This window comes from Anastrepha obliqua, chromosome 3, assembly GCF_027943255.1.
Source record: "Anastrepha obliqua isolate idAnaObli1 chromosome 3, idAnaObli1_1.0, whole genome shotgun sequence".
NCBI lineage: Eukaryota > Metazoa > Arthropoda > Insecta > Diptera > Tephritidae > Anastrepha > Anastrepha obliqua.
The window spans coordinates 15,388,777-15,404,010 of NC_072894.1; the positions used below are offsets into that span (position 1 = coordinate 15,388,777).

The 15,234-nt window shown below is 32.3% G+C and overlaps 1 protein-coding gene across 2 annotated transcripts in view; it reads right to left on the reverse strand.

Annotated features, from left to right (window-relative positions):
• Positions 1 to 15,034, reverse strand: part of LOC129240259 (uncharacterized) — a 61,156-nt gene extending 46,122 nt beyond the window's left edge. The window contains exons 1-2 of one of the 2 annotated variants that reach the window (XM_054875944.1): positions 14,818 to 15,034; positions 10,115 to 10,289 (exon numbers count right to left, since the gene is read on the reverse strand). In XM_054875944.1, coding sequence (XP_054731919.1) covers positions 10,115 to 10,210 — 96 coding nt within the window. In that variant the 5' untranslated portion in view covers positions 10,211 to 10,289; positions 14,818 to 15,034. The remainder of the gene's footprint in view (positions 1 to 10,114; positions 10,290 to 14,817) is intronic. The other variant, XM_054875945.1, reaches the window with a different exon arrangement.
• Positions 15,035 to 15,234: the final 200 nt, after the last annotated feature.

Genomic DNA, 15,234 nt, shown 5'->3' on the forward strand with positions numbered 1-15,234 from the left:
ACAGTGCTGGCAAGATTTTGTAGTTTGCCTTTAAATCGGCTACATCAATTTGCATATCTTGTCAGTCATAAAAATCGCGCTGAGTGACAGGTTGCCTGATTGTCTATTACATTGGCTGGCTACCTAAATGGCGATTGTGCTGTTATTTTAATTCGCAAATCACCCGCTTTAAAAGCTATGCGGACCCATCAATTTTTTTAAATTTTTTTCATTAAGCACTTTTTGGTTTCGTCTACTAATTCTCTTTTGTTTTGACTATTATTTTTTCTGCATTTTATAATTTTGAAATTAGTTGCGCTGCTGCATGACGAATACGATTGGGTTCCGTCATTAAGCAAAAAAATAAAAAAAAAAACAAAGCAAAAACGAGCACAAAAGGCACTAAAATAATAATAGATAAGTAAAGAAGTATAATTTCTTTTGAGGGTAACAATATTTATATCCATTCCGTGTGCGACTTGAAATGTAAGACATTTGAATTGTTGATTTAGCATGAAACTAGTTCATTAGTATGGAAATCTCTAGAACTGTACGATTTTGGGATACTCATGTTTACTCACCACCCAATTAGCTTAACACAGTTTTCGAGAGAGCTACACAGTAACACAGAAGATGCTCCACCCTTTATTATGGAGGTTTGGCCGCGTTTTTTATGGTATGCCTTGGTATTGGTCTTGATGTTTTTCCACAAATGGAAGGGTCTACAGTTTTAAGCCGCCTGCGGCAGATATTTTTTATGAGGAGTTTTTCATATCCCGAAGGCTTTCAATGAATAGTTTGACCGGTTTTGACAAATTTTTTATGCCTCCTTTGAGTATGCTTAACAAAAACCATACAAATACAATTTCAAAATTGTGCAAAAAACTAGAAAATTTCCAAAAACTTTGGATACCAAAAGATTTTTAGTACGTAGTTTTATAACTTATAAATTTTAGTGCAAAAAAGTACAACTTAAAATTGTTGGAAAATCGCGTTGATTTTTCAGAATTTTTTGTTTTCCTTTACTCTGTTGCGCATTTTCTCGACCACCTCCACAGTTTCTCGTTTGACCGAATAGCACTTTTGAAGAGTAAATGGAGTAACTGCAGTTGTTGTTTATGGCTTTGTGGTAATTTGCTTTCTTTTCTATTCGGCAGTTTCAGTGACTATTCTAATCGTCTTGACTGTTTGCAGCAGCAAAAGTAGTAAAAACTATTTGAAGCTTTTAAATGCCGCTAAAAATGGTCGAAACTGCTGACTTACGCATCACTTCGAAGTCTTTCAGGAATCGCTCTTTGTTTTTGCATCGAGTGCGACTAACAAATTGAGTAGAAGCATAAGTCGTAACAACAGTTCATATTCGACTTAGCATAACTGGTGCTGCGCGATTAAGCAGTAATTTTATAATTTTTGCTACTTTAACAGCAGTTCTCAATACTCTGTTACGCTATTTGGCACTTTAAAAACTTCGTTCCATGAATGGTACGGCAAGTTAAACCACATGTGAGGAGTGAAATATTCTCACAAAATGTGCGAATAAGTGCAAGAATGATAGAAATAAGATTGCGCCCATCAGAGAGTGCGTGAGATCACATATTCGCAGTTGTATGAGAGAAAGCTGTGAAAATGCGAATAAGAATGCAACAAAAAGAAGAAATTACACAAACTACACAGGAATACATTCTATCGAATTCGCTGAGAGCAAAGTAGCGGTACAACTATCGGCGCCATCTTATTATTTTCTCCATCGTGAAACAAATGTAATTTGGAACATAAGCAAACTCTTACAGAAGCTATTTACAAATACAACATTTTTGCCACTGAAGCTCTATCGTTGCAATATTTACGCTATTTACGTTTAATAAGTACATATATTAAAATGATCTTGAACTGAATGATAGCTGGAATAATATCCCTACTCTTCTCTTAACTTGTTTTGTTGGTACCTTTTTTGTGTTGCTTGTGTAATTATATCGAAAGTGAGGCTCTATTTTATTCCACACACGTTAGTATTTGTAAGTAAAGAGTAGAGATATTCTCATATGAGTATTGCTCGTGGAGTAGACAACTAAAACTATTATTTCTTATCGACACAAATACAAACAACTAGAAGTATTGTTATTTATGATCACCGACTGGTAAATTGGAAAATTCCCATTTAGATATACTTACAAAATTCCTATTACATTTACAATTGTGCTGCATTCCTTACAATCATCTATTTTGTATTTATAGGTAACACACACGCATACGCAGTCCTAACGCCATTTGTGTACGTAGGTAAATATAAATAAATTTCCATTGCTATCATAGCATATATTGATGGATTGATCGATGAATCCTAAATAAATTGTTCTACTGCTGCAGGGCTCCTTTTCTTAATTTTAAAACATACATGCATCCGCTTCTGATGACGCACTTAAGGGAATGAATCGTTAAAAGCACATAAACGATTGCAATTGCTATGCACGTCCAACATAAAGCCTGTTCGCCATTCACACAAACGTCAATATTTTTATTGCAATTACTACAGACTATGCATTTTAATTCTAACTTTATATGCAACGCTGGTACGTTGATTTCGCAAAACAGTCAATTTCTACAGTAGCGATAACTAATAGTTATTGCAGTTTATTTCATTTTAGGTATCGCTTTGAGTTTGGTGGAAACAATTTAAAAGTGCATTTTGCATGCTAAATAATGATGGCCCATTTGGCAGCTTAACTTCGTTTTTTTGGGTTAAGTTGGTGGTTATTGTACAGTTGCAACACTAAAAGCTCGCTATAAGCATACGTATTCTTATAAGTATATGTGTTGTATATGCATGTAAGTGATTAATAATTTAGCACCTAAAATAGCAATTAAAAAGAGAGGCTAGTAATTTAGCGTAAAATATCTATGATATTCATGTATGCAGCGGAGTTGTTTTAGTTGCCGCAAATTAGTCATAGAAATAAGGTTTTAACTATTATTATTAGTTACTAATGCACTGTCTTTGAACCATAGTGCCGAAACAAATGCTTTCTTATGTTGTATACTTCTCGCTTTCGTCTTAATTTGGGTACATGGAACATATTAAAAAAATATTGAAAATGTAAATGAGTGTGAAATTTGGTTTTTAGAAAAATTTATTACCCATGCATTTATTCATCAATCATAAGCTTAAGTATTCCAGTATTCAAATTATTATTTTCGTACGAATCGTCTGTGAGCCTAGGGCCGTGATTGCTACCTGTCTATCAGTATATGTATGTAAATTGTATATATTCTTAAATAGTTAGCAACTAATTTATCATGCTTCTTTGACAGTGGCTACTTTCGCTTGGACAACACCGAAAGCCCAAATGCAAGCTTAGTGGAGAATTACCGCAGAACAAAAAAGAGAAAAAGTCCCGAAAAAGTAACTCCCTTTAGTAGATAAAGGAAAGAAACTGGCCTAGAGAAACTTTGAGTTCTATGATAAAACTTTAAATGCAGTTACGAATGTTCCACATATTGAGGGACCTACAGTTTTAAGCTAAATATTTTTTATGAGAAGCTTTTTCATAGCAGAAATACACTCGGACGTTTGTCATTGCCTGCCGAGAGAAATTTTATTGATTGTAAAATAAACAGTTAATGACAAGGAAGTTTCTCACTGTGAGTGTGTCTATCACCGAAAGCTTTTGGTAGGGGGTCAATATGTTTCAGCGTTCACTTTTACTGTTCCCTTTGGAAGGCAAATTACATTTTTGCGCTTTGGATAATTTTTCCAAGATGATTTGTTTTAAGTAAGTAACACAACTTATTAGGATAACTGAATGGTTTAAGAAATGAAGCTGGCACTAAATTATATTTTTCTCAATGATTATTCCCAATTTTGGCTCAAGTATGCTGATTTGGTGTACCTATGTATGACATGTGTTTGTGTCCTATTATTAAAAAACAGGTACAAAAAACTTAGTTCTCAAAATCTCCTCAGCCAACTCTCTTTATGTTAATAAGGAGAAGTGACGTTTGATAAGGACTGAGTTAACAGTTTTGTAACTAGACAAAGTGTGATCGTCTTTATGGCATTCACAAATACAACAAATAATTTATTTTTTAGAAAAATATAACTCAATTTCAATACAAATTTCAAGAAAATTTTTTTATTAATTTATTACATATATTATGATGGAAAATCAGAAAAAAAAGTCTTTTATTGCATTCTCAAATACAACAAATAATTTATTTATTAGAAAAATTTAGCTTAATTTTAATAAAAATTTCCAAAAAAATGTTTTATTAATTTATTATATAATGATGGAAAATCAGAAAAAAAATTTTTAAATAGAAATCATCATATAAAATAAAATAAATAAAAAATTGAATTAAAATAATATAATTTGTTCATTAATGTTGTAAAAAAGTTAATGTCATTAACGTTATTAAAAAGTTCCAATTTCATATGCGAATTTTATGATAAAAAATTATTTTATAAAAATACAGTAGGTTCTGTTTTTATGCGGCTTTTTTTTATGCGGTTTTGAAATAGTGCGGTTTTTTTTTTAAATTACAAAATGCATGTCGACCTATCGGGAATTGTACATATAAACAAGATTCTAAACCAGCTAAGCAAAAACTCATCACAGATTACATCAGAAATGCTAACCCTACAAGTATGGAACTGCCTGCATAACTATCTAGATCAGACGTGTACATTTCCTAAAGTGACGAAAGTGATTGTACGCCAAATCCTAAACGAACGCGCAACATGTGGGTATTGTCTGATTCTATTTGTGACTTAAATTTATTTTTCGATTCTGACGTTTCTTAAATAAAGATATAATTTTCAAAAATACAATATTTTGTTTCTGCGATTTTATTTAATTATTTCAGATTCACGTATCTATAGTTATAATATGGGACTAGTGCCCTTTTTTATGCGATTTTATTACATTATTTCAGATTTATGCGGTTTTAGCATTTGAAACGTATCTACAGTTTTACTATAGAACTAGTAGCTTTTTTTATGCTGTTTCTTGCGGAACGTATCTACCGCATAAAAACAGAACCTACTGTATAAAGTTTCTTAAATGAAAAAAAACCTCCTCTTTATTTGAGTAGGCGGACACCGTAGCCGAATGGGTTGTGCGTGTTTACCATTCGGCAGCAAATCTCCGTGCATGAAATACCAAAATGATAGAAAACAGTTTGTTTTACTAGCGGTCCCCGCTCGGGAGGCAATGACAAAACTCCGAGTGTATTTATGCCATGAAAAATCTCCTCTTAAAAACCGATTTGCCATTCGGAGTGGGCTTAAGGGGTTATATACAGTTGGAATTAAAAAAAATCGATTTTGTTTTTATTTTAGTTTCTTAATGTACATAAGTATATTTAAGAATGCACACAGAACATTTAATATCGTTCCGGTGAATATTTTCGAAGTTGCACGCAAATTTGAAAAGGCGTTTCAAAGAAATGTTGCCCTATGTAAAGTGCTTTTCAAACTTTAAACGCGTTTTTCTTAAAACCATGTTTTCGAAGTCGGTGGACACGATTTCTCAAAAACAGCTGAACCGATCGTCTTGAAATTTTAACAAAACCTTCTCAGATATATTTTCTAGGTATTAGTCGAAGGAATAAGAATTTTGATGATTTTTTCTATTTTTTAGGCAATTTTTCGCGAAAATTTTTGTAGAAAATTCGATTCCTTTAGCCGTCATTACTAATCCGATTCGAATTCCTTTAGCCGCCATTTTATCAGTATTCCTTCGATTAATATCTAGCTTTATCTAACTAAAAAAATAATCTAATTGGTTTTTCGATTTCAGATAATCAAAACCGGAGACATTTTGTCCACCGCCGAACGCTTTTTTTGTGGAGGACGCCTGGGAGATCATCTGCAGGAGCTGTGCACCTCAATATTTTCACTAATTTTACGTGCTATAATTAACTTTAAAGTAGACATTGAATAATTAAAAATTATATTTGTTTAAAAAAAGCGTTCTTTGTAAAAAAATCTCAAAAAACATGATTTTTCAGCCTTACAAGTGTATATAACCCCTTAAAACTGTAGGTCCCTCCATTTGTGGAACGCAAGACGCTCCCCACAAATAGGACGAGGCGGTGGGCCAAACACCCAGGTGTAATATATATATATATATATACTTGTGTTTTTATAATTAATTATTTTTAAATGTTAAAATTAGGAAAATAATAGCTCAAGTATTGGAATTATGAAATAACCTTGTACTCCAAAAATCTGAAAATCAGTTGTATTTCTTTTATTGTGTAGCCACGAGCACAACCTTGAACATTCGATACTCAATTAAGTGCAGTATATATGTATGTATGCGTGTAAATTCAAATATGGAAAATAAAGTTTCGAGCATATTCTTCAAAGTACAATACATACATACATACATCAGACATATGGTGCCATCATACAAAATATCTTGTATGTATACCAGAAGCCATACATACCACAACGCATAATTCAACACTTTTGAACGTAAGTTTATAAGTATATTGCATTTATCTAATTGGCATACATATGTACAATACATACACTCATGCACAAATGTGATTCGCATAGAACCAAGTTTAGCCATTTAGCATAACAAAAGTTTGCACAACACATTTCCGATGCTGTTGTAATATGGAAATGATTTAAAACATGACATGGCCATGGCATTTTCGAAATACTCATACAACTTGAAATTTTTAAAGAAAAATCTTTGCTAGAATAAACCGCATACAAACATGAATATTTCCATATATCGTAGGTACATACTTATAGTTACATACACACATACTTCAACACATACACACATATGTATATACCTTTAATTTAGTTTACTCGATGTCCCTACGTACATACTTGCATACTTGCACTTCTTCGTGCACAACAAGCACAAAGACTCCATCAGCAGTCAGTCGCATCGGCCGCTAACAAAAAGCTTGCCCGCTGCTATTCTCAACGCAATACGACGAGTACTACGAATGCTGAAAAGACCTTCAATGGCAATACAGTGGCAAGCAGCGACGATCATTGAGCAAAAGCAACAATTTGTCGACTTTTGCTCAAGTTATGTGCTAACTCGATTGTGGGCTTGTGTACTTTTGTACTTGTGTGCGTGTGTGTGTGAGGCTGTGTGAGGCGTGCAACCAAGAAGCACAGTAACCCAGATTTATGGGCTGCAGTCACAGTTGTGTTGCGCCGGCGCAGCTCAAGAAATGAAATAGCGGCTGTAAGCCAAATTAGCAGCGGAATTACGAAAACAATGAAAAATGTAAAAAACAAAAAATGTTTAATTGAAAAAGGTTATATACACAGATATGCATACGTGTATGTGTGATTAAAAAATAGCATACAAATAGTTCCAATTGACTTTACCAAGCGGTAGAGGAGGCGACTGCGACAGAAAAATTATGTAAATACTTGCGGAGCAGTTGGTTGGTATCCAGTTAGTTGATTATTTAGCTGGTTGGTTTTATTGCGCAGATGCCGAGGCACATGCTTGTGTATGAGTGTATATGTAAATGCTACAAACAAGTAAATGCATATAAATATAGGAGAACTTTTATATACGTTTTTTGTGGTAAAGATACCTAGTCGGCTGGAAAGCGTTGTCAAAGTCTAAAAATAATTAAATTTTTGTCATCTAAAAATTCTACAGTAGCATCAAATTTTTATCAATTTGAGCTACATACATACATAAAAAGAGTGCATGGAAGTTTCGTCGATTATAAATTGACTTTTGCTTTTGGAATTCAAATGCGCTTAAGGGGCCTTATGGCTTTTTTCGTTCTTTTCTTGTACTGTAATATTCTTATTTCATAAATCTATAAAAGAACTAAACTTGTTGACCTCCGCCTGCAAGGCCGACGTACTGCTATTAAGTGCTACAGGCCCGTCACAATAGGCCCATTGCGTCCGTCGTGCCGGCAACGAATTTGACTGACAGCTAAATGGATTATGTGGTTTTCACTCGAGGGCGCCGCATACGTTCCCTACGTCATTTCGGAATGCACAAAACGTGGTAGCGTTTACTTTTGTCTCAGGAAATATTTTTCAGATTTTCAAGAAAAAAACGACACTTAATTGTTTATAAAAATTGAAATTAAAAAAAAAAATCCTTCGATCGGGCACGAGTTTTTTATGTTTTTCAAATGCAATATAAATTTTATTGAAATCTACCAAGCGGTTTTTAAGTTACAGTAATCACCAGTTCAAAAAATATAGTTTTGAGAAAAACGCATTTAACTGCTAGCTACTTGCTGTTGAACACTCCGGAGCGCTTTTTTATTTTTAATTTTTACACAAGATAAGATATTATACTTTAAGAAAATCCAAAAAAAAAATCAACTTTTTGAAAATTCTGACTACCCCTTAAAGAAGAACAATTTTGTAGCACACAAAGCTTTTTCGATGGTGTTTTTTATTATTTCAAATGCAGAATTAATAAATAAATTGAATTTAAATGTATCACCTCACTTGAAATGCACCCTTATTTTTTCGACAAAAGCTTGAAAGAGTAGAGAAAAGACTAATCTTAGCCAAGTTGTACTGAAAGATTAATGTGCGCCCCAATTCCGAAGTTATGATCGCACCCACTGCCTACGACTACCATAAAACCATAAATTCTATTCAAACTCTCCTTCGCTTCAATAAGCATTAATTTGATATTATCAACAAAATTTTAATAATTTAATTTTATAATATGAAATCAACAAAAACCCCTTAATACACAACGAAAAATGATATTTGCTTTCACAACAAGAACATCTGTTGCTTTTTTGTTTATATGCGACAATACTGTCATTGTAGCACCACGGTACGTTTTGCACGTCAATTCGCTGAAATGCGTTACCGCAACCGACGCGGAGGAGCCATTGTGACAGCCCTATTAGCAGCAGCATCAACGGGATAAGCTACGATTTTTTTTATATATTTTTGCTTGCATTACATTTCTAAATAACTGTAGTTTACAGTAACAACGCCAATATACCGTAAACAATGCTCATAAAAGGTGGCACAAAATTAATCATCCTATTTTTTTTTAATAACTTTTTTACTAAATAAAAAGGAAAATGATTTTGAGTGATGGAAATCTTTATTTCGATTTTTACGCGTTCCATTACTTGTATGTTTATGTACTGCATTAACAAGTGTCAAATATGTCATTTGCAAAATTTACAAATCTTCCGTTAGGGTGATTAATTTTGCGCCACCTTGCAGATGCCTGCCAAGTTTGGTAACCAATTTATGATGTGCCCATTGATGCTATGCAACAAAGGAAGGAAACAACAGTTTGCGAGCCACTTTCGAGAATCCCTCTGTAGTGAAGTTTTTCGCTGAAGGTCGAATAGCCTGGACTTGTACCAAAAAATTATTTTTTACAATTTTTTTTAACGAATCAATGTTCTTATTCACGCTCATCGTGCTAGAACATCTACTCTACCTTAAAGCATGCGTCGTAATTTCCTGCTGGTCACCTGCATACATAGATACATACATATGTGTGTATGTGTGTACATATTTACTATATATCTTTAAAATGGCACTCTAGAGGCGACAACTTTTGTTGCTGCGGCTGCTGTCTGCTGGTATGTCAGTGGCTTTTAAATCGCTGCCAACCAGCCAGCCAGCCGGTGCGACTGTGCGGCAGTTAGTAAGCAAGCGCATAGGTGACTGGGGCGCGCATTTAAAATATAATTAACTCAACTTTTAAAACAGCAACAATTCAGAAAAGTACGTTCATATATAATTGCATACATATATACATATTTATATGCATTTATGTATGTTCAAGTAGAGAAAAAAAGGTGCACGCGGAGGACTGATATCTACTTTGCTACAAAGTATCATATCTGTATACAGGTGTTTGCACTTATAAATAAAGGTACTAAAGTCTTTATTGAAAGCAATAAAGAAAAACTAGTTGACCGAGTTAATTTCATTACATCTGCAGTCTGTTTCTTATTGTTGGGCCCATAAAGTGTTAAACTGTTAATGCCATAGTTTATAAAAAGTGAGCGTGAGATTGATGAGACGAAATTGTTTAGAAATAAAGAAATGTTTAAGTAAGATGCAATGTTTTCTAAGTTATTGTCTGAAGCTGGTTAATATGTATGTGTGTATGTAAATTGAATTGAAGTTTTTATTTACCGGTGGCGCTTCGCTGGCGGTGCTGTAGACTTCGCTGGCCGCATAATCGGGCTTTATTTGCACAGTTGCCATTGAATCCGTATCCTTGCCTGTCATCTACGCTTTACAGAGATGAGTCCACAAAATAAATGAGAAAGGTGTAGAAACCAACGTGGTTGTAGAGTGCGCTAAATGCCTGGCGAAGAAAAAAAATATGCATAATTTATGAACTGTAGCTTCATTGTTTTTTTATTTTATGAAAGGCATTTATATATAATTATTTATTTTTGTTTTGTTTATTTAATTGGTAACCGATCTTAAGTAGCACTTACTTAGATAAATTCACAGTTCACAAAACCTCACTAGTAAATTAGAACAGAAATGCACATTATTTCATTCAAAAAAAAAAAATTTAATTAAAAAAAATTAAAAACAAAATTTGTAAAATTTTTAAAACAATTAAGCATTTATTGCAACAAAAATTATTATCCGACAAAACTTAAAAAAAAAAAATAAAAACAAAAAAAATATTCAATACTGCAGAAAAAATTAAATTTTAGATAAAAAAAACTATTCAAATTTTTAAAACAATTAATCATTTATTGCAGAAACAATTACTCTCCAAAAAACTTAAAAAAAGCATTAAAAATAAACAAAAATTTTTAAATCAATCCACCATTTATTGCAACAATAATTGCTTTCTGACAAAACTTAAAAATAAAACATGAAAAATAAAAAAAAATGTTTAAAATAGTCCACCATTTATTGGAACAAAAATTACTCGCCGACAAAACTTAAAAAAAAATTAAACTAAAAATAAAAAAAAATAGTTCAAATTTTTCTACCAATTAACCATTTATTGCAAAAAAAAATTAAAACAATGTTTAATTAAAAAAAAATAAGAATTAAAGAAAATGTATTCAAATTTTTAAAACAATTTACCATTTATTGCAGGGAAAATTACTCGCCGGCAAAACATAAAAAAAAAACAATAAATTAAAAATATAAAAAAAAAATTATTCAAATTTTTAAAACAATTAACCATTTATTGCAAAAAAAATTACAAAAATGTTTAATTAAAAAAAAAAATAAGAATTAAAGAAAATGTATTCAAATTTTTAAAACAATTTACCATTTATTGCAGGGAAAATTACTCGCCGGCAAAACATAAAAAAAAACTATAAATTAAAAATATAAAAAAAATAGTTCAAATTTTTCAACCAATTAACCATTTATTGCAACAAAAAAATTAAAAAAATGTTTAATTAAAAAAAAATAACAATTAAAGAAAATGTACTCAAATTTTTAAAACAATTTACCATTTATTGCAGAAAAAATTACTCGCCGACAAAACTTAAAAAAAAAATACTTAAATTTTTTAAAACAATTAACCATTTATTGCAGAAAAAATTACTCGCCGACAAAACTTAAAAATTAAATTAAAAAAAAAATCATTCAAATTTTTAAAACAGTTAACAATTTATTGCAAAAAAATTAAATTAAAACAGAAAAGCTATTCAAATTTTTACAACAATTAAGAACAACAATTGCAAAAAAATCTTAAAAAAAAAATAATTTTAATTAAAAAAAATTAAGAATTAAAAAAAATGTATTTAAATTTTTACAACAATTTACCATATATTGCAAAAAAAATTACTCGCCGCCAAAACTTAAAAAAAACAATTATAAATATTAAAAATTTATTCAAATTTTTAAAACAATTAACCATTTATTGCAAAAAATACTCGCCGGAAAAACTTTCAGCACTCGTCAAATATGAATATATCCCAATGCGCTGGCTAAGCACTGCATACTATAGTTGTTGTTTTAAAATTTTCTGTATTATTTTTAACTAACATAACCATTATTAATCGATTTTTTAACTAATTATTAATCTATTCATAGGTATGTGACCAAATTTAAAAGTTTTTACATAAATTCTTCATTACAATATTTTATTTATGCTTGTCGGTCATTTGAAATATTTTTATAAAATAGCGTTAGATTTAATCAATTACAAATCTTAAGTCTGTTTTCTCAACTAACCCCTAACATGGAAGCTCATTCTAATATGTCGGTACACTCCATGTCGTTACTTCAAAAGTTTGTTAAACTCTCACACCGACATACTTAAGGGTAGTGTATGTGATGGCTAAAACTTCTAGTTAGGTTAAAAGTGAAGTAAAAGCGGCCAAAGTGTGAAAAGTAGCCGAATGGGTGAGTGACTACCATCCGGTAGTGTACGAGTGCAAATCTTCGGACATGAAACAACAAATGACAGGAAAAGTTTTTTCCAATAACGGTCGCCTCTCGCCTCCAACAACGACAAACCTCCGAGTGTATTTTTGTGATGAAAAGAAAGCTGCTCATAAAAACCATTTGCCGTTCGGAGGCGACATAAAACTGTAGGCCCCTCCATTTGTACAAAAACACCAAGACACACATCGCAAATAGGATAAGGTAAATGGAACATATTGCTGAGTCTAAGGTTACGAGTAGGACAACTAAAAGGTAAAAGGTAAAGTGGCATTTGATATGATTCGTGGCTATGACCCTTATAAACATGACCGACGAAATTTTTCTACGCATTTCTAAAGTTGGCAATGCTAACAAAAGGCATCTACTTTTACGAGTATATGCAGACAAACTTTGTTATTAGACCAGCAAAGGGAGTGAGTGGCAAATCTGGTGAAACGTTTATGAATCTTTTCAATTCTTAAATATGACGCCATTTAAATAGAATAGATGCCAGATAATGCTGCAAAATTCGGGGTTTGATCTAACAAGAGAAAAATATAACTTCTTCAGCGTTTCCCCGACAGTGGGTTCTACGTTACCGGAACGACCCGGATTTACTATATATTCGGTCAAGGACTGTGACTTCAGCAGCACTCCGCGCCGTTGTATGGGGAATGTTTTTGCTTGACACAACAACAACATCAAATTCTTCAGCGTAGAAACATCCTGGCACTCCTTTGAATTCCTTATTACAAAGCCACGCATAGATCTAGACTTGGCATTCATAAAGTCTATATGTTTCGAAAACGACTTTTTCGATGTAAATTGTGTAAATTGTATACATATACCAATGCAAATATATGTACTGAATTCAAAAACAATTTTTGTTACCTACATTTGTAACTGTACCTCACCAACTCCCTACGCAAGGCGCTTTTTAAAATATTTTTCTGCAAATTTTAACTTTCAATGTAGCTTTTCTAGTTCAGTTTGAATATTTTTATTGAGCAAAATAAGACTTAATTCAACTTTTCATTTACTTTTTTTTGTGCTTTTTAATTTCTGATTTTAAACATTAATTTCGCCTTAAAATATTTCTTTCAAAAACAGATTTCCCTTATAATGTTTTTTGGTTAGCTACATGAGAAATATCGTTATCGATAACTATGGCTTCATAGCTCAGAATGGCAAACCGTGTTGATATTTCTGTTCAGTAAGGTTTGGCAAATCGTCATCAACCGTTTAACCCGTTTAACACCAGACCAACACTACTACTCGCGTACACTCTTCTTGGGTGTTTGGCCCAGCTCCTCCTCCCATTTGTGGTGTGCGTCTTGGTGTTGTTCCACAAAGACCAACACTACCGAACTGTGGAAATTTACGTAAGAAAAAAATATAAATAAATCTGTTCGGAAAGTTCACAAAGCACTGGGGGCATTAGCCATCCTTATTCCTATCGAAAAGAGGAAGGAATTGGCATTAGAGCCATGCTGACTGAATTTTTGTTTCCAAAAATTAATTTCCAGCTGAACATCGATGACTTTTGGTGGCAACAAGATGGTATAAATTTCCATTAAACGCGCTTAACAATAAATTTATTGCAATATTCAAGTCATCATTGATGCCATACGCCCAGTTATATGGCGAAAAGGAGTCAAAAATTGCTGGATGTCATTTTCAAAAAATATATGCCTTCAAATTATTTACCACCTGATTTATAATAATAAAAAAATGCATACCAACAATATTTCTGTTCTTCATTATCATTTTAAGTACTCCAGAAAGTTCTTTGAAGAAAAACACCCGATACTTATCAACATAGTTTTAAACTCAAGAGTATTTTATAATAATGGGGTACGGTACACTAGACAGGGCTAGTTTACTGGGGCGGTAGCCCTTGGTCGGAAAAAGCTCGAATCATTCCGGTAACGTAGACTCTAACTGTGATATTTTCCACAAATGCTAAGTTGCAAAGTTTTATATATTTTTTTTATTATTTTCAGTCCTATTATTATTATTTTTGTTTTTTTTGAATGTGTAGCTAATTTTATATATATTTGGATAAGCGGCATTTCAATGCTGCATTTCATATTAAAAATTAAAAATTTCGAAAAATACTCATATATATGTGCGCATCCTTCAGCTGCCTTTCATATTAAAATGTGTATGCATAACTGCAATATTTTCACTTTTCAAGCTCACGCTTAGTACTGCAATTTGGCTGCATTAATTGAAAATTTCGTTACCACGCACATAAATAAAATTCTTCCATAAATCTAAATACTCCTTTGTGTCTGATGGCTTGCTTTCGCATTTTTGCTAGAATTTTGCAACTCTAAAATGTCCTTTATTACAACACCTCTTATTTTTGAACACCTCTTTCTTTTTAACTAATTGCATTTGTAAATTCAACACTTTTCGAATGTTCTTGCTTTGTATTTCTGTATTTCTAAATTGATCTTCTGTAGCCTGCGAAACACACTTACAGCAACGTTTCTTTTTGTCTGCGCTGTCACAGCCGTTCCGAAAAAGGAGTCACTTTACTTTTCACTTATCCACACAAAATCTTTAAGATGCAGAAATTTAGTTGTAGTTGTTTCGTAGAAGTAACGATAGAGTTTGTTTTGAAGCTTTATAAATGGTTTGAGCCAAAAGCACGTCTTAACAGATCGACTGCCACTCGACGTCTGAAGTTCGGTAAGCGTTGGCTTTGAGATTTTTCTACCAGATTTGAAATGAATTTTTTTCCAATTTGCTTTTTGTTTTTCCATTATATTTATTTTCTTTTCTGGTTTTTCAGTGTGTTAATTTTTTCACAGATGCACAAATACACGCTTATGCTAAAGCATGTTTAAAAGCGTTTTTTTATAGTTGTGTATGTACGGCGAGTGTAGTAAAAAAGT